Genomic DNA, 26,404 nt, shown 5'->3' on the forward strand with positions numbered 1-26,404 from the left:
TGAATATAGGAAAGGTTATTTTAAATACGTGGTGATTGAGACCCGCGTTTCACTACTACCGCGTGCTAACAAGAAATATTTCGTTTACTTCTACGTGTAAAAATTAGTGAAATATTTTAATTTTAAAATTGATAAATAATCTTAATTAATAAGATGTATTAGTTAATTTTCGGTAACCAAGCTTTCTTCTCAGAGGTTAGTACAAATTGTGCAAGCTCCGCCCATCGTGCAATGTAGGTGTATGTGGGATGAGAGACGAGCGATCCTGTTTGGCTAGGAAATTGAATTTCGAGCCAGCGTTTTCCGTCCACAGGGTCGCCAGTTGCCAGGTGATTAATTGCGTGCAGGGGACAGCTGCTGCAGCATTCGGCGGCTGTTGGGGAATCCCCGAAGGCAGAAGCCCGGGGAATAGCTGACAAGCACGTGCCTCGCTCTGAAAAATCATTTTTCCTCGTATTTTTCAGCAGATTTATATGTTTCCCCCCAGCAATTACAACCAAAACGGCAAACAAGGTGTGCAGTACAGAGAACTATTAAATCTACAATAGGCCATCAAATTGTCTAAAAATAAATCTAAACTTTAGTTTGTCCTATAAATACAAATTCGTATTTGTTATATCAATAAATGTGCTGACAAAAATAGTAAGCAGCACAGTCAACCATTCATTCACCATTTGATTTTTAACTACGAAGGCTGAGTTCTCTTTTAATCTGTTTGTGGATTTTAAATAGGCCTCTTAAGATATAAGAAGATATATATATAAGAAGAAGTGATGACAGTTAAAGAATTATTTCTTTTAAAGCTGCAGAAATAAATATAGTATTTAAATATGGTGAGTAAATAACCTCATGAAATAACTTAAAAATAATTTAATAAACTTCGCTGTAGTTTTCTCTGCTAATATTGAATCTAAGCAGTCTTAGTTTTGTATTGCAAAATTGTATCTAAGCATGCATTTCGCTGTCTCTATTGCTTGATATATCTCTGAACAAGTGAGTACATTACCTACCCTGCTCTTGGCGAAGGGCATCGCAATTATAAAAACATTTTTGAATAAATGGTCGGTTTGCTCGCTCGCTGCTGTTTTCCGACTGCCTGCGCTTGTTTTGCGGCATCACAATGGCCATGCGGTTCCTGCCACCTCCTGGTGTCACATCCTCCACCCACAATGTTGTTCTTTTTGCTGTGGCACCTGTGTCCAGGTGTGCAGCACGCTTTCAGCCTGATGTCGATTTCTGTGTTCCGCATTTTCGCTCGCTTTTTTGTATCATTCGTTTAAGGTGGCAAAGCCAACCGAAAATGTTCGGCTGCCTGATTTATAGTCAATTTGTCTTAAATTATGCATGTGGCAGGCAGCTGAGGGGCCCAGATAATGGCGGAGGTGTGCTGCACTGGCCCAGGCACTAGGATCTTGGCATTCTGTCGGGCATTTATCATATTTTATCACTGCCTAAATGCGTGCCATAAATAATTCGTTCAGTTCTTTTCCACAACTGATTTAATAGACTCAAGAGCAGTCGCCTACCTGTAATGCGGAGTGCCGCATAAATTTAAGCCAAAGCCGCACGCTCGGCTCGCAAAACTCGCTAATAATTTGTCAAATGCCAGAGGGGGCGGGCTGCGGCAGTGGTTTTCGGACTTGGGAATTTATCGAGCCGCTTATAGCCCCATGTCATTTTGTCTCATTTTGTTCGGCGGTGCTCGAACCCTGCCACCCCTTTCAAACCGCCCGATTATCCCGATTCCGGAATCGGTACAGTGTGCGGCTGCAGCTCGCTCAATTAAACTGCAATTGCAACACGCTATAACCGTTTTGTGAGCTAAAAAGGGGGCGGGGCACGTTGCCTATGTGACCGTTAATTGGTTGCGGGTACTTTTGTTAAGCATCCTTACCTCAGAATACGGCCGGTGGCACTGCAACAATTTATTCATTTGGGTGGACCCGTTCAGTCGGAGTTCCGCTGACCGCTAATTACAATCCCATTGCCGAAGAGCAGAAACTAATTAGCTTGTTTATCGAGTTCGCGTGGCAGCCATCGAAGTTACTCAATATTAATTTTCAGGCTTATCCCATTGCCCTCGCTGTCTCTATCCATCTCTGCCCCTGATTGCCAATTATTGAATTGTTTCCCTAGCTGGAAATTCTAGCCTCATTTACCGCACATGCTGGCCATTCGGCGGGAGACCTCAAGTGTGCCGTGAAATAATTAAAACTTTAGGGCCGTCAAATAATAAGAGAAGAGGCGCAGAAGAGATATATAAATTGGTACAAGCTGACTCACAGTCGCCCCGGCTGATGGGGCTCCACAAATGGAATGATGACCGCGAAACAAGGAAAACTGTTGAGTAACTTGAGGGGGACTGAAGAGTAGTTGATCCTTTCGAGAGGTACTTAAGCTAGAGGAAAAAGGACCAAGGAACAGTAACTGGAATTTTCTAATATCTCTCTTACGGTTATATACTTTTACCTCAAATACCAATCCCATATTAACAGTGACTTGTAAAACAGAAGTATATTCAACTGGATATTACATTTATCTTTATAGACCATTCTTAATTTAACAAATGTATTTTTATATTTATATGAACTTTTTTTATATCGCCAATCCTGTTGTTCCAAAGTTGTTCCATTCAATTTTAAGATGTTACATGAGTCAAACCATATCATATAATTTTTTTCTGTTTTATAAAAGTTTCGGTGGTCTAAAACCGTTAAAATTGAGATCCATTAGAGACCAACTTAATAAATTTCCGCTTCCGAACCCCCGCCGTGCAGCTGATGGGGGGGAAATTTAAGCGTAACCCAAAAACCGTCACCACAAACACTTACACACTCGCTTCGGTTTGGTTTTGCTGGGTTTGGTTTAGGTCGGTTTGGTAATGGCCAGCAGGTTGGGCCTTAATGGGGAGGTGTGCCCTTGCACATTCTTTCGGTTATGGTCTTCTACGCGCTGTTTTTGTTTTTCAGTTTTCCAGCTTGCCAGTTTCCTTTTGACCAGCTATTTTGCCAATGTGCTGAAAATCAAGCGGTCGAGTCGTAAACATTTTTTTAATTCATTCTCATCCAACACTTGGCGAGAAACCAAGAATGTTGGCCATCAACCACACACAAACACACACACCAAGCTCACACCTACATTTAAGAGGGAAAACCATTAAACAGCTGCAGGAGCACCAGCTACACTCAGAAAAAAATGTTTAAAAACAATATTTTGATTTAGTTGCAATCAGTATAATATTTGACTTGGTAAAAAGGGTAGTAAGTAAGTAAGTAACTATGTAAACAATTCTTATAAAATCAGGAAATTTTCTGTAACGTATATGTTTAAATTTCTGTATTTCTCTAAGTGTAGAAAAGGAGCAGCCGATGGAGCTGGAGCAATGGAGCTAAGCAGCTGTAGTCTGGCCTGGCTGGCGTGTTGAGTGTTTGCGTTTTTCAAATTGTGTGAATTTATTTTTTTCCCGCCTTTGTTTTTATGGCGCCTGAAATTATGCTTATTCCGCCATTGCTGCTTAGCTCTTAAAGAAATTAAAAAAAGAAGCAGCAGCCGCAGCAGCAGCTCGCAAGCGCCCTCAGTGAAAGTGAAGGAGATGAAAACCACGAGGTAGCAAGGACCTTGAGTGTTCCTTTGTGTGCGTGTGTTCCTTTCGCTTTGGCGCCTTGCCGCACTTTTGTTTTTGTTTTCGATGCCACGAGCCCTAAGCGAAAACACAACCCTAAGCACAGTGTTCCCCAAAACACTCGCTTGTCTTCGCTGGCTAAGTAAAAAAATAAAATATAATAGGAGCTCCCAAGCCAATACGAATTAAATGGCCAGGCTCCGAAATGGCCCTTTAAATTTTGGCCCCAATTGGCAGTGGATACTCCACTGATATTTAATTCAGTATTTATCCGAGATGCTTTGGTTTCTCTGCCCACATTTTGATTACTTCGACATCCACTGGCAGGACTGTGTGTATTTCTTGCTATTTTTTTATGTTTGACAGCCAGTTTTGGCCGGCTCTGACACTTCGACAGACAGTCGGACACTCGGACAGCGGCCATTTTCAAATTGACAAGAACAGGAAGAGCCTGGGGTGCTGGAGGGAAATTCACGCCAATGGGGGAATATCAAAAACTCATTACAATCACTTCTGACGTAAATGTGGCCACCAAAAATAGACCTAATGGCCCCCAAGGATGGCAGGCACATTAAATGGGAGAAAGCGATGCCGTCTGGAGCCGGATGGCCGGGTCAGGAGAGCAACATTAATTAATGTACCTATTCACATTCCGTCGTCGGGTCCTAATTAAAACTTCAATTGCTTTTAAAAATCGGAAACGAAAAAACGTTTGCCCGTATAAAATTATATTCGGTGAAAACAAATACGAGGAGATTCTCCATCAATCTTAATTTATTTAATATGCCCGGCATATATATATATAAAATTTATATGTTTCCATAAAATGTTTTTCTCCGTCTCATTTGTCTAGGCAATTTGTGTCTATAAAGCGCACAATAAAAATCGACATTAAAAGGCTGCCATTCAAATAAATATGGCCTTGTGCTAAACGAATCGTTAACAAAAACTGGAAGCAAAAAAGCATAAAAAGCGGGAGGGCGGGCAGAATGAAAAGCGAAACACTTTTTCAAAATAATTTCACACAATTAAAGTGAAAAGCCATACGCAGACGTCTATTGTCGGGAACAATGGCCAAGAAGAGATGAGGGTTGACTGAAGGAGAGTCGGGCGATTTATTTGTTGAGTGCAAATTATATTTGAAATACAAGCACACATAGCGATGTGGAAAAATGTTCACAAACAAATTGGTGCTGCAAAAAAAGCGTTCACACAAACGAATCAAGTGGAATTTGTTTCATTTCGCTGGCACTCTTAATTTGGTTTTATTTTTTACCCCCTGCCCAGAGCTTCCTCCTAGCCCTCCGACTTAAGTACGTTTCGGGGAAGATCCAGGAAGATCAAAATTTTAATAACTGTCTCTAAGAGCATAAAAGGCGAACGGCCTGAGCTGTACTTTAGAGCCGAAAAGTTGTCCTAACAAGGCGAGATGCCATAAAAATGCCGGCTAAATAGGTTCCACTGATATGGCTAACTTCATTTGTATTTCCGGCGTACTCCAAGCACTTCCGCCGGTTGCCAGGTTCAAACGGCAGTTGGCCAAGAGACTGCGGGGGGCCCGGCACAGTTACATTTGAACGGAGGTTGGCTCGGGTATGGACGGCATAGTTTATGGGCAGCTGGCTAAGCCTGGCCGGCTTATTTATGGGGACCGGGGTACGTGTTTTAGAGTATTTTATTTGCCCCTGCATATTTCATAAATTACGTGGTAATCTGCGTGTAATTGTCCCCACTTCCCCAGCCCAATAGCATTGCGTAATGGCGCTCATTGTTTAAACAATCGGGCGGGGCCAGGCACTTCATAACTCTTCTTCGATTGGACGGATCGCCTCGAGCCATCGCAAACACTCATAATTGTGGGCCCTCAATTGCCCCACCGTTGGCCTCCTGGATCGGGGCACTCTTCTCCCGGCACATGTTGGGGGAAACAAATTGCGCTGTTGACCTTCGGTTGGTTGGCAAAAGTTCTGCCTTTGACTCAATTGAATCTCACAAAGGCCACGGGGAGTGGGCCTGGGCACAGACAACTGCTTCAGCATATTTATAGGCATTATTTCTGTACTCAAGGATTTCCAGTCAACGATTCTGGCTTGTTAGTGAACTGACTTTGCCGTGGAAGCTCCGTTGTCCCGTTGGCCGCAGATTTATGCCGCTGCCAAAACTTTTTTAACAACATCCGAAATTTACGATTTTCGGAACACACAGAGCTATGTTGGTCGGGGCGGAGGAAATGGTTAACTAGTCTGGCCTTTCCATCTCCATCCTCGGGCTGTTGTTTGTTGTCCTGCCCCGGGATCTGTTTTGATTTAGTAATGGCTGGCGGACATTTAATTAGAGTCGCCCGAAAGTCTGCCCAGAAGATCCCGATAAATAAGCCGACTATTAGATGACAGACGTCAACCATTGTTCGAACTTTATCATTATAATGAGCTCGTCCACCTTTGGCTGGCAGTGAAGTCATCAACCGGCCCGCTTATAAGTCACCTTCTGGGGCCTCTAACCGAAATTTGAATATGTAAAGTGCGCCCCGAGTGAGTTTGAAATGATAGTCGCAAGCCAAACAAAAGTTTTCATTCGCTTACACCGTTTCTGATGCTGACAATCATGTTAATGAGGCTGTCGCTGTCAATTAGGATTGAATCTCAACGCCCCGTGGCGACACAATGCGCTGAGCGAGTTCAGTCACATTTTATCCATATTTATTGACATATTTGATCAATAAATCTTCAGGGCCATTCTAAATTAATGATTCTTCAAGTTGATAGGTGTGAAGAAAGAATAATTCAACTTTTCAGTGATAGCTTGATTACTATTATTTACTTTTGGAAGTCTTCTCGATATAAGATGTAAGATATTATCCCTAAGCAAAATCGATAAATATTTTTTTAAGTCTTTTGACTACTTTAAAAAAGAACAAAGATCTAAACTTTTTATTACAACCAAATGGGTTCTTTTAATTTGTTCTTGTCATACGTTACTTAACCAAACTAGATTGAACCTTAATTAACTTTGCCGAACTTTGCTGGAAGACGTACGCCCAATGGATTCTTTCCATAAAAAAACCAACAAAATATGCTTCAATTTTTTTATTCGTTTAATAAATTAATTGTTAAATAAATAAATATGGAGCTGACTTTGAATGTAAGATTGAAGGGCTATCGCTTAGGTGCAGATAAGTCCAAAGAACTTCTTGCACAGAATGATGTTGTTTGTCGTGCTTGAGGATTCGCCAGAGTCGTTTGATGGTGGTGGTGGTGGTGGGGGCAGTGGTGGTGGTGGTGGTGGGGGTGGGTAGTAGGGGTAGGGTGGATAGTAGGGGGCTGGTCCAGGATAGTGACCGTGATGACCGTGATGTCCCTGGTGACCGTGATGTCCTTGGTGACCGTGATGTCCCTGGTGACCGTGATGACCGTGGTGTTCGTTATCGGTGTCATCGGGCTTCGTGTCGGGCTTTTTGTCTGGCTTCTTGTCGGGTTTCTTGTCGGGCTTTGTATCGGGCTTCGAGTCGGGTTTTGAGTCGTCCTTATGATGGTGATGATAATCGTAATCGCTGGGATACGGATACGGTGGTGGATAGTAGCCGGGGTAAGGGTACGGAGGCGGTGGGTACGCCGGGTACTGGGGATAAGCCGGGTAAGGGTAGTTGGGTGCCGGGTGGGGGTAGTGCTTCCGCTTGGTAGTCTTCGGCTTCCTGGTGGTGGTGGTGGAGGGGAAGGTGATCACTAGGTTTCCGTCGCTGCCGAAGAGCTTGCGCCACGACGATGGGTCTGCCACGGCGTCCGCCTCCTCAACGCTGTTCAGCTCCTGGCTGTTCTCCAACTCCGACTCCTGTCCAAAGTTCTGCTCCAGGGGAAGTGCGGCGGCCAGGGCTCCGCAGAGCGCCAGGCACAGGCAGAGTACCAGCTTGGTGCTCATGGTGTGAAAGGTGTTCGCTTTGAACTGATTGACAGGTGGCATCTGCTGCGCTTTTATACTTGTCCAGTTCGCCAAAAAGAAATGCGTTGATACCCTCTTAACTTATTGGCAACAGACATTAACCCAGTTTGCAAAGATTTTCAAAAGATCTTGTGAAGAAATTGTCCCGTCTTCTGCAAAAATAGTCGCCGATTATGCCAAGTTAGCATGTAAATTAGTTTGGCTGTTAAAATCAGCTCAGAACACGCCCAACCAGTTGCTATGTGACTTTTATTTGTTTAGATCGGCGTTATGGATTAGCTGGCTGGTATAACGGTTCCAGCTTGGCGGTTTTTTATGGTCCAAAGCCCTAGTTGGCTTCTATTCAAATATGCAGAGATCTGAAGTAATTAAATCTTGTTTATTTGTGGCAGATGTCCGATAGAATCTACTTAACAGATGCCGAAGGGTCTACGGAAAGTTTACGAATGGGGAGAATTCTGATAGTAAATGATAATGGGATGTATCCAAATGGGATATGATAAATTTGTACAAATTTATAATTTCAGTTCAAAATAACATTTTAGCACCTTCTTAGGTAAAGCGAGTTTATATTGATGAAACTGCTGTTGAAGCTGGCAACGGGGATCTTCTTGGTTAGATTTCTTACGTACATCAATACAAATTCCAACCGTTGAAATCACAGGATTACATAAATAGCGCTGGGAATGGTTTCTATCCCAAATACCTTTACCTACATTTATAAAGTTTGCTTCTTAAATTATATGTCTTCTAGACAATGTTGACAGTGGGATATTTTTCTTTAAGGCACCAACATTGGCATTCATTTGTTAGCGTTTGACCTCAAGAATCGATCCATTAATTACAATTTAGATAAGTGCTCACCTTTGGGTTATAAAAGTTCGAGCTAGCATCAGGGCATGGCATAGTCGGAATTAGAACTCAGGAACTACAGAGGCATAATTTTATTGTACGACATGTTGGTGCTTCTGATTGGTCTCGCACTGCTGCTCCAAGCGAACTCGATTGCAGGACAGGGCTATCAAGTATATGGATCCGGCGATGTACAGGTTATTTATCCATCGTCGGCGCAGGTTCAGGTTTTTGGTGGCAGACCTTTTCGTCGCGGTTTGTGGAATATTGTGAGGAATTTCACGATCACTGCAAACGCCACAAGCCAGGATGACCAACTTGTCAGTCTATTGGGCAACGGAAATATAGCACTCTCAGGTAGCCAGAATGCCGGAAACGGAAATGGTCCTCTGCGGGCTCTTCTGAGAACTCTGTTCGGTCGTCAGCCCAATGTCCAATTTGTGAACCTGAGTGGCAGAGCCTTCAACGATCGCCCCCAGGGGTTGCAGTACTGGAAAGGCGTTCCGCCCTATACCGGTTCAGTGCTTTTGCCCCGGACACGGGTTAAGGCTGTGGGACAAAGTATGCCTCGCCGGATTTTGGTACGGAACCTCAAGACAAGCCAATCCCAAATGACCAATGTGGTGACATACAGAATTCCCGTTTTGGAGAACGACTGGCAGGTAAGCGAATTGACAGTTTAGAGTTTAGAAATAAGTTGTTACTTAACTATTTTTCTTTTTAGTACGATACCACATATGCGGAATAATAAGCTGTCTTTATAGTTAAAAAAACCCCCAGCGATGCAAAGAAGACAAATAAAATATAATTTGACTCAAAACCTTATGTGTGCTGTATTTAAGTTAAAACTACTGAGTGAAAGAGAGCATAACTTTCTTACTGGCAGTCTTCGTGTTTCTTGTTATTATGAGACAAAGTACAAAGGTTCAGGTTGACAACCTTAACTTCAAAAAACACACTGTCATGCTTGTTCGCCAAAAATTCGTTTACTACCAAAAGAGACATTTAGACAGGTAGTGTCAAAAACTATTTAAATATTATAGTCTAGTTTGCTCAGAAGCCTAAGATCGAGAAATGTACACTGAGGGAAACAAGTTCTTGATATTCTTTTCACACTAAAATATTTATTTCTTCAGTAAGTACTAAAAGTACAACATTTTATAATGTGAAAAATATTTGTATTCTTTTAATTTAATTAATTTAATTGTCTCAGCTAATTACATATTAATCACTTACTTTTGACTATGCTGATACCCCTAATTGCTTCCTTAATTTGATCCATAACAAGGTTGTTTTTTTTTCTGTGTGCTTTAAATAAATATTTTATTCCTGTTTTTGGACTTAAACCTTTGGTTGGGGTGAAGTCCGTGTTCAACATTTTAAGTTTCAAAGTTCGGTCCAATTTTCGACCCCTTTAACCTGTATAAAAATGAGGGAGCCTGAAATTTGTCAAATCAGTTCTGCAAAAGCTGGGGAGCCGGATAATCATTGTTCGCTATGTTTACTAAAGTGTTAGGAGTTCTTTTTCTGCTAGCAGGTCAGTCCTTGGGCGATCTGAAGCACCTGGGACTTCATAATTTCGGCCTGCATATCTCACGTCCTGACCACTCAAGCAGCCACCACAATAACAACGCTGAATCGGAGTACAACGCTTTTCTCAACCAATACTACAGCAATCAATGGCAGCAGTACTATCAAGCTCAGGCGTCCTACAATCAGTTATATGGTCCCAATAGTCTATATGGACACTACGGGTACTATTATCCCTATGGACACGAAGTCCACCATGGACATCATGGAAATCATGGTCAACATAGTCAGCATGGTCAACAGCCAACAGACAACACAACCACCACCACCACCAGTACCACCACCACTACCACAACCACACCAGCTCCAACCACAACAACAACAGAACAGACAACCTCCACTGCGGTTGCAACAACAAAAGATCCTCAGACAACTTCAACTGCCGTTGCTACAACACCTGGACCCGATACCACCTCGACAGCTTTAGCCTCTTCAAATGCAGTAGCGAGGTATCGTGTTCACACCACGCCCCTTCCATATCCATACGAGCCAAACCCACAGATCAATCCCTACGCTCTGCACCGCATCTATCCCCAGCATTTATATGTCAAAGATCCTTCATCAGCTCAGCTCTCGCCGGTATACTCGTATGTTCCATATGATCAAGTTCAATACGTGGCAAAAAAATAGAGGGTACTTAAAATATTTATTTATTTAAAGATGTTAGTGAAGTTTACAAAATTAATACTAACATGTATTTAAAACATTTAATACTTGATTAAAACAAAAAAATAACTTTTTCCAAAAGAAGAAATGTTTATTACATTAGTTTTAAGGGCAGCATAACCGAGTCTTACGTTAAAAGAAAAGAAAAACAAATCAGACTGAAAGGTGAAAGAGGCCAATCCAAAGCGGTAATTGGTGAGTTATGTGCCCTGCTGAATCAGATCCAAAAAACAAAGAGTAATCGAATTAAAAAGGTAAACAAAAGTAGACAAAAAATAAAAAGAAAAGAGAGATGCGATCGATTTCTCCGATCGCTAAATTGTTAACGAACCTAAATTAGCATTTATATATCACGGGGTGCAGACATTTGGTAAACATGCAAGTCCGATGCCCAGACAGTCTTAGTTCAAAGTAGCTCGCGATTCGATATGAAACTATTCGGAGTTTTTCTGGGTTTTGTAGCTCTAACAGGAGCAACTGGCGTGGACTTTGAGCAGGAAAAAATCCGAACAGCTCTACCCTGGCTTTACCTTCTGGCATATCCCGGAGTCATATCACAGGTTCCCATCCTGAGACCGCAAGATGAGATATTAGCCAGTACAAGCAGTGATATTATGAAGCAGCCGCAGTCCGATGAGATGGGTAACCCTGAACAATCGAGCAATTTGGTACGCGAGCAGTTTATTCAAGGAATTCTTCAAGGGTTACAGCAGCCAGGTGCTCAAGCCGGAACTCCCACAATTTCACCCGCTGTGCTGGCAGACTTCATCGCCCAGGTAACAACTACCACACAAAAACCAGCGGTGGAGAAAGATGTCAATGGACCCGACAACGATGAAGATTATGACTACATAGACTTTAAAAATGGATCTCGCATCAAATACGAATTGGATGATGTTGATCAGCCAGTAAACAAAATTCTCCACCAAACTACAAGACGACCGGCTGTAACCCGAACCGAAAGCCCTTCCAGCGTTCTTTATTATAGACCAACAAGAACCGTATTTTATAGACCTATATACAGGCCTGCTTCGTATTCCCACCGAGTTGGATATATAAATAACTAAATATTATTAGTCAGTGGATATAAATAAATATAAATTATTCATAAAGCAAGATGACTGGTAAATTCGCGATGTCTTGCAATATTGGCGCGTTCAAAATAATTTTCCTATTATGATGGGCCATTAATCGACTAAGATATGCGAAAAAAGCTTTCAGTTAAATACTGTGATTTCACTAGCCAAAACAATAAAAATTCAAATTATCGTCTGGGATCTTTATCAAGCCCAAGTCTATTTAGGCCTCAGACACAACCCAATTTACGACACTCGACCGACTGTATAAAACTTGGGGCATCTTGGAGCCGTCACTTTAGTTCTGAACTAACCGGAGCACAGAAGAATCTCTTTTCACAATGCTGTTTAAGTCCTTGGGATTGCTTCTCCTGCTGACTGGTCAGGCATGGGGTCAGTCCTTTAGTATTCCTGTTTACACCGTTGGAAGTATTGTCTCGGCTCTAACTGGAGGTGGTGGCGGCGGAGGAGGAGGTGGTGGTGGTGGAGGCGGTGGTGGAGGAGGTGGTGGAGGAGGTGGTGCCTCAAGTAGTAGTGGCGAGCAAGCTGCGTACGCAGCGACCCTGAGTCAGTACTATAACAGCCAACTGCAGCAGTACCACCAAGCTCAGGCTGCTTACAACGCGTATTTATTTAGCCTCTATGGTCCTAATGGACTCTATGAGCGAGAGGCAGCGGCAGCGGCCGCGTCCGCGGCTGCAGCTGCAGCTGCGGCTACGACCACTACAGTTGCTCCTGACACAACTACGACTGCAGCTACAACCACGACCACAGAAGCTCCAAGCACCTCTACTGCTGTGTCTACAACGGCAGCATCTGGCGTTACCTCTACTGCCGTAGCCACAACGGCAGGGCCCGGTACCACCTCAACTGCCGTAACCTCCGATCCCAATACCACGACCACATCAACGACCACGACCACTACCACAACCACGACTACGGAGGCTCCTTCAACCTCTACCGCTGTTGCGCCCGCGGACACGAACACCACTTCCACGGCGGTGGCGAATGCCCGGATTCAAACAACTCCTCTGCCCTACCACTATGCGCCCAGCTTACTGATCAGTCCCTACGATATGCACCGGATCAGTTCCAACCCTATTTACGTCCGAAACTCAGCTGCATCTTCAGCTCAGTCCTCGCCTGTATATATTCCGTACGAAAACATTTACCGTGGCGGACAGGCAGCTCCTTACTTCGTATACGGAAAGAAATAGAACCACAATGGAATACGCAGATCATGGTCTTTTTTACATATAAGAAAATTAATTTATTCAATAAATCAAACAAAAAACTAATGGGCTTTCTTTTGTTAGTTAAATGATTCCAATTCTAGCGAATAATATATTCAGAAGGTATAGGCTCAACACAAACACGATCTGAATTTGGAAGCTACGACTGAATAGTAAGTCAAAGAACTAATTAGCATCAGCTGCACCGAAAAAATGTCCGTCAGCTTAGAAGTGTTCTTTCGTTTGGGCATGAGTTTGCTAAATTTATAAAAAGTTTAAATATAGTAATTTATATGTATTCAACCTTTGGTTTGTGTTTATTGTCTTTTCAATTTTACGACTTCAGGGTCTGTATAAAACTCCAGGTATTTGGTAGCGTTCATTTCAGTTTTAGGCTAACAAGAGCTCTGGCTTATCTCAGCGCGGAATGAAATTAAGTACCATTAGCTTGTTGCTTATTCTAAGCAGTCAGGCACGGAGCCAATCAATAAAAATAAAAATACCGGTCTGGGATGCTTCCAGCTTATTTACGCGACTCACAGGAATTCCAATCAACTCAGGATCTAACTCTAATAGCCCGAATCCATCAAATGACTATCAAAACCAGGAGAATAACGAGTACAACACCTATCTAAACGATTATTATAATAATTATTGGGCGAATGCATACCAGAACTTAGATCCTTATGGATACGGGTTTTACGGTCTTTATGGTCCTTACGGAGCATACGAACCTTATGAATTTCAAACTTTAACAAGCCCGCAATCGACAACAACCGTTTTATCAACAACAACTGAATCTACAACGTCGGCTTCCACTGAAACCGTAATATGCACAGTTTTTCCTGAACTGCCAGTGTGTCAATCGTTAACAACTAGTACCGAAAGCATCACAACAGACCCCTCCATAAATAGTACAGAAAGCCCTACAACAGAATCCACAACAACAAAAAGTACGTCAAGTACATCAAGTGGATACACATCCACTGCGGGCCCCACAATGGATTCGACCACAACAACTAGTACTTCAAGCCAAACAACGATATCCACAAGTACTACCACTGCAAGTCCCACAACAGTATCCACCACAACAACAGAAAGTGGGACAACGTCCACTGCAGTTCCCACAACCGATTCTACCACCACAACTAGTACTGCAAGCCCCACAACGATATCAACAACTACGACCACTGCAAGTCCCACAACAGTATCCACCACAACAACAGAAAGTGGGAAAACGTCCACTGCGGTTTCCTCAACAGACTCTACAACCACAAGTAGTACTGCAAGCCCCACAACGATATCCACCACTACGACCACTGCAAGTCCCACAACAGTGTCCACCTCAACTACAGAAAGTGGAACAACGTCCACTGCGGTTTCCACAACAGATTCTAGCACCACAACTGCTACTGCAAGCCCCACAACGATATCCACAACTACGACCATTGCAAGTCCCACAACAGTATCCACCACAACAACAGAAAGTGGGACAACGTCCACTGCGGTTCCCACAACAGATTCTACCACCACAACTAGTACTGCAAGTCCCACAACAGTATACACCTCAACTACAGCAAGTGGAACAACGTCCACTGCGGTTCCCACAACCGATTCTACCACCACAACTAGTACTGCAAGCCCCACAACGATATCAACAACTACGACCACTGCAAGTCCCACAACAGTATCCACCACAACAACAGAAAGTGGGAAAACGACCACTGCGGTTCCCACAACAGACTCTACAACCACAAGTAGTACTGCAAGCCCCACAACGGTATCCACAAGTACGACCACTGCAAGTCCCACAACAGTGTCCACCTCAACTACAGCAAGTGGAACAACGTCCACAGCGGTTCCCACAACAGATTTTACCACCACAACTAGTACTGCAAGCCCCACAACGATATCAACAACTACGACCACTGCAAGTCCCACAACAGTATCCACCTCAACTACAGCAAGTGGAACAACGTCCACTGCGGTTCCCACAACAGATTCTACCACCACAACTAGTACTGCAAGTCCCACAACAGTATCCACCTCAACTACAGCAAGTGGAACAACGTCCACTGCGGTTCCCACAACCGATTCTACCACCACAACTAGTACTGCAAGCCCCACAACGATATCCACAACTACGATCCCTGCAAGTCCCACAACAGTATCCACCTCAACTACAGAAAGTGGAACAACGTCCACAGCGGTTCCCACAACAGCTCCTACCACCACAACTAGTACTGCAAGTCCCACAACAGTATCCACCTCAACTACAGCAAGTGGAACAACGTCCACTGCGGTTCCCACAACAGTATCCCCCTCAACTACAGAAAGTGGAACAACGTCCACTGCGGGCCCCACAACAGATTCTACAACCACAACTAGTACTACAAGCCCCACAACGATATCCACAACTACGATCCCTGCAAGTCCCACAACAGTGTCCACCTCAACTGCAGAAAGTGGAACAACGTCCACTGCGGTTTCCACAACAGATTCTAACACCACAACAGCTACTGCAAGCCCCACAACGATATCCACAACTACGACCATTGCAAGTCCCACAACAGTATCCACCACAACAACAGAAAGTTGGACAACGTCCACTGCGGGCCCCACAACAGACTCTACAACCACAAGTAGTACTGCAAGCCCCACAACGATATCCACAACTACGACCACTGCAAGGCCCACAACAGTGTCCACCTCAACTACAGAAAGTGGAACAACGTCCACTGCGGTTTCCACAACAGATTCTAGCACCACAACTGCTACTGCAAGCCCCACAACGATATCCACAACTACGACCATTGCAAGTCCCACAACAGTATCCACCACAACAACAGAAAGTTGGACAACGTCCACTGCGGGCCCCACAACACATTCTACCACCACAACTAGTACTGCAAGCCCCACAACGATATCCACAACTACGATCCCTGCAAGTCCCACAACAGTATCCACCTCAACTACAGAAAGTGGAACAACGTCCATTGCGGTTCCCACAACAGATTATACCACCACAACTAGTACTGCAAGCCCCACAACGGTATCCACAACTACGACCACTGCAAGTCCCACAACAGTGTCCACCTCAACTACAGCAAGTGGAACAACGTCCACAGCGGTTCCCACAACAGATTCTACCACCACAACTACTACTGCAAGCCCCACAACGGTATCCACAACTACGACCACTGCAAGTCCCACAACAGTGTCCACCTCAACTACAGCAAGTGGAACAACGTCCACAGCGGTTCCCACAACAGATTCTACCACCACAACTAGTACTGCAAGTCCCACAACAGTATCCCCCTCAACTACAGAAAGTGGAACAACTTCCACTGCGGTTCCCACAACTGTATCCCCCTCACCTACAGAAAGTGGGACAACGTCCACTGCGGTTCCCACAACAGTATCCCCGTCAACTACAGAAAGTGGAACAACGTCCACTGCAGGCCCCACAACAGATTCTACAACCACAACTAGTACTACAAGCCCCACAACGGTATCCACAACTACGACCACTGCAAGTCCCACAACAGTGTCCACCTCAACTACAGCAAGTGAAACAACGTCCACAGCGGTTCCCACAACAGATTCTACCACCACAACTAGTTCTGCAAGTCCCACAACAGTATCCACCTCAACTACAGCAAGTGGAACAACGTCCACAGCGGTTCCCACAACAGCTCCTACCACCACAACTAGTACTGCAAGTCCCACAACAGTGTCCACCTCAACTACAGCAAGTGGAACAACGTCCACAGCGGTTCCCACAACAGATTCTACCACCACAACTAGTACTGCAAGTCCCACAACAGTATCCCCCTCAACTACAGAAAGTGGAACAACTTCCACTGCGGTTCCCACAACTGTATCCCCCTCAACTACAGAAAGTGGGACAACGTCCACTGCGGTTCCCACAACAGTATCCCCGTCAACTACAGAAAGTGGAACAACGTCCACTGCAGGCCCCACAACAGATTCTACAACCACAACTAGTACTGCAAGCCCCACAACGGTATCCACAACTACGACCACTGCAAGTCCCACAACAGTGTCCACCTCAACTACAGCAAGTGGAACAACGTCCACAGCGGTTCCCACAACAGATTCTACCACCACAACTACTACTGCAAGCCCCACAACGGTATCCACAACTACGACCACTGCAAGTCCCACAACAGTGTCCACCTCAACTACAGCAAGTGGAACAACGTCCACAGCGGTTCCCACAACAGATTCTACCACCACAACTAGTACTGCAAGTCCCACAACAGTATCGACCTCAACTACAGCAAGTGGAACAACGTCCCCTGCGGTTCCCACAACAGTATCCCCGTCAACTACAGAAAGTGGAACAACGTCCACTGCAGGCCCCACAACAGATTCTACAACCACAACTAGTACTACAAGCCCCACAACGATATCCACAACTACGATCCCTGCAAGTCCCACAACAGTGTCCACCTCAACTACAGCAAGTGGAACAACGTCCACAGCGGTTCCCACAACAGATTCTACCACCACAACTAGTACTGCAAGTCCCACAACAGTATCCACCTCAACTACAGCAAGTGGAACAACGTCCACTGCGGTTCCCACAACAGTATCCCCGTCAACTACAGAAAGTGGAACAACGTCCACTGCGGGCCCCACAACAGATTCTACAACCACAACTAGTACTACAAGCCCCACAACGATATCCACAACTACGATCCCTGCAAGTCCCACAACAGTATCCACCTCAACTACAGAAAGTGGAACAACGTCCACAGCGGTTCCCACAACAGCTCCTACCACCACAACTAGTACTGCAAGTCCCACAACAGTATCCACCACAACTACAGAAAGTGGAACAACGTCCACTGCGGTTCCCACAACAGACTCTACCACCACAACTACTACTGCAAGCCCCACAACGGTATCCACAACTACGACCACTGCAAGTCCCACAACACTGTCCACCTCAACTACAGCAAGTGGAACAACGTCCACAGCGGTTCCCACAACAGATTCTACCACCAAACCTAGTACTGCAAGCCCCACAACGATGTCAACAACTACGACCACTGCAAGTCCCACAACAGTATCCACCACAACAACAGAAAGTGGAACAACGTCCACAGCGGTTCCCACAACAGATTCTACCACCACAACTAGTACTGCAAGTCCCACAACAGTATCGACCTCAACTACAGCAAGTGGAACAACGTCCCCTGCGGTTCCCACAACAGTATCCCCGTCAACTACAGAAAGTGGAACAACGTCCACTGCAGGCCCCACAACAGATTCTACAACCACAACTAGTACTACAAGCCCCACAACGATATCCACAACTACGATCCCTGCAAGTCCCACAACAGTGTCCACCTCAACTACAGCAAGTGGAACAACGTCCACAGCGGTTCCCACAACAGCTCCTACCACCACAACTAGTACTGCAAGTCCCACAACAGTGTCCACCTCAACTACAGCAAGTGGAACAACGTCCACAGCGGTTCCCACAACAGATTCTACCACCACAACTAGTACTGCAAGTCCCACAACAGTATCCACCTCAACTAAAGCAAGTGGAACAACGTCCACTGCGGTTCCCACAACAGTATCCCCCTCAACTACAGAAAGTGGAACAACTTCCACTGCGGTTCCCACAACAGAGTCTACCGCCGCAACTACGACCACTGCAAGTCCCACAACAGTGTCCACCTCAACTACAGCAAGTGGAACAACGTCCACAGCGGTTCCCACAACAGATTCTACCACCACAACTACTACTGCAAGCCCCACAACGGTATCCACAACTACGACCACTGCAAGTCCCACAACAGTGTCCACCTCAACTACAGCAAGTGGAACAACGTCCACAGCGGTTCCCACAACAGATTCTACCACCACAACTAGTACTGCAAGTCCCACAACAGTATCCCCCTCAACTACAGAAAGTGGAACAACTTCCACTGCGGTTCCCACAACTGTATCCCCCTCAACTACAGAAAGTGGGACAACGTCCACTGCGGTTCCCACAACAGATTCTACCACCACAACTAGTACTGCAACCCCCACAACGGTATCCACAACTACGACCACTGCAAGTCCCACAACAGTGTCCACCTCAACTACAGCAAGTGGAACAACGTCCACAGCGGTTCCCACAACAGCTCCTACCACCACAACTAGTACTGCAAGTCCCACAACAGTATCCACCAAAACTACAGAAAGTGGAACAACGTCCACTGCGGTTCCCACAACAGACTCTACCACCACAACTACTACTGCAAGCCCCACAACGGTATCCACAACTACGACCACTGCAAGTCCCACAACAGTGTCCACCTCAACTACAGCAAGTGGAACAACGTCCACAGCGGTTCCCACAACAGATTCTACCACCAAACCTAGTACTGCAAGCCCCACAACGATATCAACAACTACGACCACTGCAAGTCTCACAACAGTATCCACCACAACAACAGAAAGTGGAACAACGTCCACTGCGGTTCCCACAACAGATTCTACCACCACAACTAGTACTGCAAGTCCCACAACAGTATCCACCTCAACTAAAGCAAGTGGAACAACGTCCACTGCGGTTCCCACAACAGTATCCCCCTCAACTACAGAAAGTGGAACAACTTCCACTGCGGTTCCCACAACAGAGTATACCGCCGCAACTACGACCACTGCAAGTCCCACAACAGTGTCCACCTCAACTACAGCAAGTGGAACAACGTCCACAGCGGTTCCCACAACAGATTCTACCACCACAACTACTACTACAAGCCCCACAACGGTATCCACAACTACGACCACTGCAAGGCCCACAACAGTATCCACCACAACAACAGAAAGTGGAACAACGTCCACTGCGGTTCCCACAACAGATTCTACCACCAAACCTAGTACTGCAAGCCCCACAACGATATCAACAACTACGACCACTGCAAGTCTCACAACAGTATCCACCACAACAACAGAAAGTGGAACAACGTCCACTGCGGTTCCCACAACAGATTCTACCACCACAACTAGTACTGCAAGTCCCACAACAGTATCCACCTCAACTAAAGCAAGTGGAACAACGTCCACTGCGGTTCCCACAACAGTATCCCCCTCAACTACAGAAAGTGGAACAACTTCCACTGCGGTTCCCACAACAGAGTATACCGCCGCAACTACGACCACTGCAAGTCCCACAACAGTGTCCACCTCAACTACAGCAAGTGGAACAACGTCCACAGCGGTTCCCACAACAGATTCTACCACCACAACTACTACTACAAGCCCCACAACGGTATCCACAACTACGACCACTGCAAGGCCCACAACAGTATCCACCACAACAACAGAAAGTGGAACAACGTCCACTGCGGTTCCCACAACAGATTATACCACCACAACTAGTACTGCAAGCCCCACAACGATATCCACAACTACGACCACTGCAAGGCCTACAACAGTGTCCACCTCAACTACAGAAAGTGGAACAACGTCCACTGCGGTTTCCACAACAGATTCTAGCACCACAACTGCTACTGCAAGCCCCACAACGGTATCCACAACTACGACCACTGCAAGTCCCACAACAGTATCCACCACAACAACAGAAAGTGGAACAACGTCCACTGCGGTTCCCACAACAGATTATACCACCACAACTACTACTGCAAGCCCCACAACGGTATCCACAACTACGACCACTGCAAATCCCACAACAGTGTCCACCTCAACTACAGCAAGTGGAACAACGTCCACAGCGGTTCCCACAACAGATTCTACCACCAAAACTAGTACTGCAAGCCCCACAACTGAGTCCAGCACAATAAGCGAATCAACGTCAACTGCGGTCCCAACAACAGAATTCACAACAACTGATGGTGCTTCAACGTCCACAGCTATTCCCACCACAACAAAAGGGTCTGCAGACTCTTTTTGCAAAGATTATCCACAACTTCCTAGTTGTCTTTCGGCAAAGTCAGTAAACCATGTAAAAAATAAATTTGGTTTATCGGAAATCAAAACACTAGATACAGTTTTAAAGCCCGAGCAACAGCTGGCAATTACGTCGGTTCCTCAATCCGTAACTTCGCTCTGTTACTTTTATCCTCGTCTGTGCTTAAAGCCAGAGGAGGCCCAATTCGTACGACTTGCCGATGGAAATGGAAAGCCCTTGTTGTTAATTTCACCAATCGAAGGTCGATCTGCTCACCACCAACAGCAGCCTGCTTTATGGAGAGCTATTAGAAGAACCATAAAAAAAAATAATAAATAATTTTAAAGAGTTTGGATACCAACAATAAATAATTTGACAAGCTTATTTAGTTTATTTATCAAATATACATTTAGTTTATTTATCAAATATACATAAAATATTTTATAATTAATATTCTATAAATAAATTTTTCTTATTGTCAATAATATTAGTTTACAGCAAGCCTTTATGAACTTAATTTACGTAGACATTTCTGTACACAAACTTGACATCTTTAATATAATGAAGATGTTAATGTTTAAATTTCATAGCAAAACGGTTTTCATTTTCTAATTTCAGTTGTTGCAAAAATCTACAACATTTTTTTTATCGCATTTAATGGATTCTTCCATGAGATAAGTCGCACTAATGAAACATTCCAAAAGTGAGGTACAAATGGAATTACTTGGAGACTTCGATTTAGCCTACTTTAAATAGGTTACATATATTTAAAAATTCTAAGTAAATAAGGGAAATCCGACCGTCAAAATAGAAATCAGCTTGAAAAGCAGCATGATTAAGAAAGAACGTAGGACTTTGTTGCTTTCTTCAGTGACATACAAACTTGCTAGTTTGACAATTGTTTTTACCATAAAGCGATGGGTCGACTATGGCTTTAGGGCATCATCAGTGGCTTTATTATCTTCTGATATGTCTATAAAAACGATTTTTCAACTTGGTTGCATGCTTAGTGTAGATCCCGGCTTTAAGGCAAACAACACGGTTCGCGGAAATGTTTTCAATGCACGCATTTTTCCTTTTATTAATCGCAGCCTTTGTGTGGTGTGATAAACCTGAAGGAGCTCTTAGATTAAATGTGCCTCTTTGGGATGTGAATGATCTTTACTCGCGTATATCCAGTGCCTTTGGCGCTGCAACTACCACTCAAAAACCGCAGCAAAATCCGTCAGCAGACGGTCCTTGGGACGCATATTACAATGCGCTTTTGCAGGAATATTACAAAAAAAAACAAGGAATTTTTTCAGTCGATCCTTCACCCGATCCTGCTCCAATGCCACTTCCTCGGCCTCCGCGACCCCTGCGTCCTTTACGGCCTCTCAGGCCCCAGATTCCGAATCGCCCAAGACCCAGGCCGACTCGAAAGCCTACTAGAAGGAGCACGACAACCAGAAGGCCAACTACAACCACTCGAAAAACCACAACCACGAAAAAAGCTACAACAACTTCGTCCACATCAACGTCGTCTCCAGTATCTACTTCGAGTACTTCGACTACAGTCGCCCCTACAACCAATTCAACAACCGATGAATCATCGACTACTGGAGGATCCTCTACAACAGGAGGCTCTTCAACAACTGGTGGATCTTCCACGACAGGAGGCTCTTCAACAACTGGAAATTCCTCTACAACTGGGTCGTCCACAACGGGAGGATCTTCCACAACGGGAGGATCTTCCACAACGGGAGGATCTTCTACAACAGGCTCATCAAGTACAGGATCAGCAGTTGCATCTTACCGGAAAAAAGGATATTTACGAGCCACAACAGCCAACCCTGTTTATTCATTCTATAATCAGCTTCAGAACAGTCCCATTTCAACACCGACAGTGCTCAGTCTAGAGGGGCTGTCCTCATCTTCTGGTGACTTCCGCCCTGAAATGCAACTTACAGTCCAGTCAGCACCTCAGCCAATGACGAGTCTGTGCCATAACTATCCACGTCTTTGTGCTAAGCCCGAGGAGGCGCAGTATGTACGCTTAACCGATGGATTCGGAAAGCCCATGCTTCTCATAACGCCTGGAGGGATTACAAACAATCCGGTTTTCACAAAACCAATGACGCGTCACGTTGTCTCGAAGCCAAGGCCTTTAAAAATGCAACCATCACAACAAAATAATCCATCTAGAAATAAATACATTTACAGATTAATAAAGAGAAATCAAAGATCTTAAATGCTGCCGTTTCATCAAAAATTAGAAGTGTACATGTATATTCTGGGAATAATTTTTTAAGAAGCTTGCTATGGTTAAAGTGGTCTTCCGTAAACAATTAAAAAAAATAAAATAGGCTTTAATTTTTGCGAGAATGTTTGCCTGATATATTCGATCCTCTTGTAATTTTGGCAAATAGTGTACAAATTATCTGGCACTAGTATCAGGGCTTCCCAAAGCAAGAAGAATTCGTCGTCCAATCATGATAAAAACAGCCATAAATAAAATCAAAACAGTTAAAACAAAATGATATTGTACTAGATGATTTAACTGAAGATTATGTGACAACATAAGCATGTATTCAATAAATTATGAGATATTATCATCACCATGAGTGCATGAACATGTCAACAATGTTTAATCAAGAAAATTGTTAAGATAAGGAAGCTAAATAATGAGTTTGGATATATTGACCGAAATAGCTTTATGTTGGGACCCCATGGAATATATAAAGCCGTTTTTGAATGGTCCACTTCAGTCCGTTCTTTTACTAGAAGCATGCAACTGCTTAGAAGCTTGGTTATCTGGGTCTTGCTAGTCGCAGCTGGACCTAAATGGGTAATTTCGTTAACAGGCTATCAGGTCCAAGTCCGAGTACCCGTGTGGGACGCTGGAGGCCTCATCAAACGAGTTACTAGTTTCTCCAAGGGTCATGTTAGTAATCAAAAAAAGAAAGATCGACCCAACTATGAAGAGTTGTGGCCTCCTTATTATGGATACTACGATCCTTCTGCGATATTTTATCCTCCTCCTCCGTTCTATCCATACCCACCTTATGTGCCACCAATAAGTCTCCCGTGGCCAACATCTAAACCAACGGAGCCAACAACTGAACCAACAACTGAGCCAACAACTGAGCCACCAACCGAGCCACCAACTAAGAGACCAACTAAAGGTCCAACTAAAGGTCCAACTAAAGGACCAACTAAAGGTCCAACTAAAGGTCCAACTAAAGGACCAACTAAGGGACCAACAAAACGACCAACAAAAGGTCCAACTAAGACACCCACTAAAGGACCAACTAAGGGTCCCACGAAAGGACCAACGAAAGGTCCAACCAAAAGACCAACTAAAGGTCCCACCAAACGACCCACTAAAGGTCCAACTAAAGGACCAACTAAAAGACCAACTAAGAGACCAACTACAACTGAATCTCCAACCGAAACCACAACAGTGATTTCAACAACAGAGCCAACAACGGAAACTCCAACGGAGACTACAACAGATGCAACTACTGAAACAACAACTGAGGTAACAACGGAGACAACAACGGATGCAACAACGGAGACAACAACAGAGACAACAACGGATGCAACCACGGAGACAACAACGGATGCAACAACGGAGACAACAACGGAGACAACAACGGAGACAACAACGGATGCAACAACTGAGTCAACGACGGATGATACAACGGAAGCAACAACAACTCGACCAGAACGCGATCTTTGCTCAGTGTACCCTTATCTTCCGGAGTGTCAAGGAATCAAATCTCTGCAATTGACTGACAAAAGGATAAGTAATGTTTTCAAGTCGCAGCAGAAACTTTCGATTGAAACCATGCCACACTCGGTGACATCCCTCTGTTTTTATTATCCCCGATTGTGTATGAAGCCCGAAGAAGCTCAATTTGTAAGACTGTCAGACGAGAACGGAAGACCATTGCTTCTGATATCTCCAGTAGAGGAAAAATCATCTCAATCTCTCGTGAAAAATGGGTTAGGGCTAACGCGCAAAACTACAGCATAATACAAACTCATAATTGACCATTTCAGAAATTTGTTCTACAATATCAATAAACTCCGAAATCATAAAACATTACTTTTGTTATAATGAGATGATTCTATCTCTTTGTATAATCTTTTAATCCAAATTACAATTTAAAATGAATTATCCTATTTAGCAAGAAACGAAGTTCCTGGTAAAGGTACACTTTCAGCAACTTAGGATCCACATCATCCACTCAGTCTGAGGTCCGAAATACCTAAGTTCATAGGTAATTCTGTTGACATGACAAAGATGACAGCACTCCAAGCGAACCTATTCAAGCAAACTGGTTTCAGTTGCCCCACTCCACCTGGTCATCTTACCAAAACTACCAGTCCCAGTTCAGCTTCCTGAGGAGGTGGTAGGTGAAATTGAAATGAGCTCCGACCAAGCCTTTCGAGCGTTCCCGTGGCTTGTTCTGCTCCCGTGCTGCTTTTTTCTTCAATGGTGTGAAGCCGCCCCACAGATCCAAGACGAGGTACTGCAGCAACTAAAGGAACTGAATTTATCCCAGGCGAAACTCATTGCGGCCAACTCCACCGTTAAGTGCACCATGACCCCGAGTCTTTGTGACTGGCAACTGCATCTTTACGAGGGTCACGAATTTAGTGTTCCACTCGACCAAACTGTGGAAAGTATAACCACCAAAGCACCCTCTAATGCTGGCCAAGAAATCTTTGAGTTGACCCCGCAGGACAGTGGGTTGCAGCTGTATATCGTGGCCGAGATTGAACCGAAGTCGAGACGGGAAAGGCGAAGAAAGGGAAAACTGCGGCGTCCGTCCACTTTTAATCACTTGAGTAAACAGAAATTTGTCTTGCTGGCCGTTCAATAAATAACCGAAATAAATATATACGCTTCAATCATTTATATTATCATCTCTCATTAAGCCCAATCAATCAGCGGCAAAGATTTATTCGGGCTGACTCACTGACCGGAGGCTGCCGGTCTGTGAAGTTCATTTCGCAGCAATAAAAAATATTCTCAGCTCATTAATGTCGGCTCGATTCACGCTTTACCTGCCGTGAACTGTTTGGGTCGCGAATGAAAGCCGTTCGACCACTTTCAACTTTAACCTGCGACGGGTTCGGGGGGCGCCTAATGCCCATTAAGCTGTCTTCGTGTTATTTGACAGAAGTATACCCAGCTCGGTTCTGGCGGCGTTCTCCATTTGTTTATTCAAATATGAATGGATGGGTTTTTAAGTGCCCAGCCGGGTTATTGTCTCTGATCCGGGGACTTTTAATTAAGTCAGCTTTGTTGACACAGCATTCCGCATTAAATAGAGACATTGATGACTGTGAAATGATGATTATGATGATTAATAGGGGCAGATATTTGAATTAGATGTGAAAGTCTCAGCGAAAATTTAAGATTTCCTCCTAAAGTGAAAAATGATTGATGCATAAATCTTTATTTTTCTTTTTATTGCTAGTTATTGTTACTATACTCGAA

The 26,404-nt window shown here is 44.4% G+C and overlaps 9 protein-coding genes across 9 annotated transcripts; 8 read left to right on the forward strand and 1 right to left on the reverse strand.

Annotated features, from left to right (window-relative positions):
* Positions 1-6,784: 6,784 nt before the first annotated feature.
* LOC108022315 (uncharacterized) lies at positions 6,785-7,537 on the reverse strand. The gene has a single exon (XM_017091175.2). It carries the CDS (start codon positions 7,535-7,537, stop codon positions 6,785-6,787), a length of 753 nt encoding a protein of 250 aa, XP_016946664.1.
* Positions 7,538-8,514: 977 nt separating this feature from the next.
* On the forward strand, positions 8,515-9,158 carry LOC108022317 (uncharacterized). The gene is made up of 2 exons (XM_017091176.3): positions 8,515-9,072; positions 9,135-9,158. Exons 1-2 carry the CDS (start codon positions 8,515-8,517, stop codon positions 9,156-9,158), a joined length of 582 nt encoding a protein of 193 aa, XP_016946665.1.
* A 749-nt stretch (positions 9,159-9,907) lies between these two features.
* LOC108022070 (developmental protein eyes absent-like) lies at positions 9,908-10,630 on the forward strand. The gene has a single exon (XM_044092580.1). The coding sequence runs from the start codon at positions 9,908-9,910 to the stop codon at positions 10,628-10,630; it is 723 nt and encodes a 240-aa protein (XP_043948515.1).
* A 464-nt stretch (positions 10,631-11,094) lies between these two features.
* Positions 11,095-11,733, forward strand: LOC108022399 (uncharacterized). Its single transcript, XM_017091284.3, has one exon. It carries the CDS (start codon positions 11,095-11,097, stop codon positions 11,731-11,733), a length of 639 nt encoding a protein of 212 aa, XP_016946773.1.
* Positions 11,734-12,083: 350 nt separating this feature from the next.
* On the forward strand, positions 12,084-12,959 carry LOC108022328 (uncharacterized). The gene is made up of 2 exons (XM_050887572.1): positions 12,084-12,387; positions 12,424-12,959. Exons 1-2 carry the CDS (start codon positions 12,084-12,086, stop codon positions 12,957-12,959), a joined length of 840 nt encoding a protein of 279 aa, XP_050743529.1.
* Positions 12,960-13,974: 1,015 nt separating this feature from the next.
* On the forward strand, positions 13,975-21,252 carry LOC127010979 (mucin-2-like). Its single transcript, XM_050887389.1, has 3 exons — positions 13,975-16,264; positions 16,436-16,789; positions 16,964-21,252. Exons 1-3 carry the CDS (start codon positions 13,975-13,977, stop codon positions 21,250-21,252), a joined length of 6,933 nt encoding a protein of 2,310 aa, XP_050743346.1.
* A 712-nt stretch (positions 21,253-21,964) lies between these two features.
* On the forward strand, positions 21,965-23,143 carry LOC108022071 (uncharacterized). The gene has a single exon (XM_017090915.2). The coding sequence runs from the start codon at positions 21,965-21,967 to the stop codon at positions 23,141-23,143; it is 1,179 nt and encodes a 392-aa protein (XP_016946404.2).
* A 537-nt stretch (positions 23,144-23,680) lies between these two features.
* On the forward strand, positions 23,681-24,931 carry LOC108022072 (mucin-2). Its single transcript, XM_017090917.1, has 2 exons — positions 23,681-24,233; positions 24,408-24,931. The coding sequence occupies exons 1-2, from the start codon at positions 23,681-23,683 to the stop codon at positions 24,929-24,931; spliced, it is 1,077 nt and encodes a 358-aa protein (XP_016946406.1).
* Positions 24,932-25,325: 394 nt separating this feature from the next.
* Positions 25,326-25,784, forward strand: LOC108022422 (uncharacterized). The gene has a single exon (XM_017091309.2). It carries the CDS (start codon positions 25,326-25,328, stop codon positions 25,782-25,784), a length of 459 nt encoding a protein of 152 aa, XP_016946798.1.
* The last annotated feature ends 620 nt before the right edge of the window (positions 25,785-26,404 follow it).

Source organism: Drosophila biarmipes, chromosome 2R (genome assembly GCF_025231255.1).
Source record: "Drosophila biarmipes strain raj3 chromosome 2R, RU_DBia_V1.1, whole genome shotgun sequence".
Classification (NCBI taxonomy): Eukaryota; Metazoa; Arthropoda; class Insecta; order Diptera; family Drosophilidae; genus Drosophila; species Drosophila biarmipes.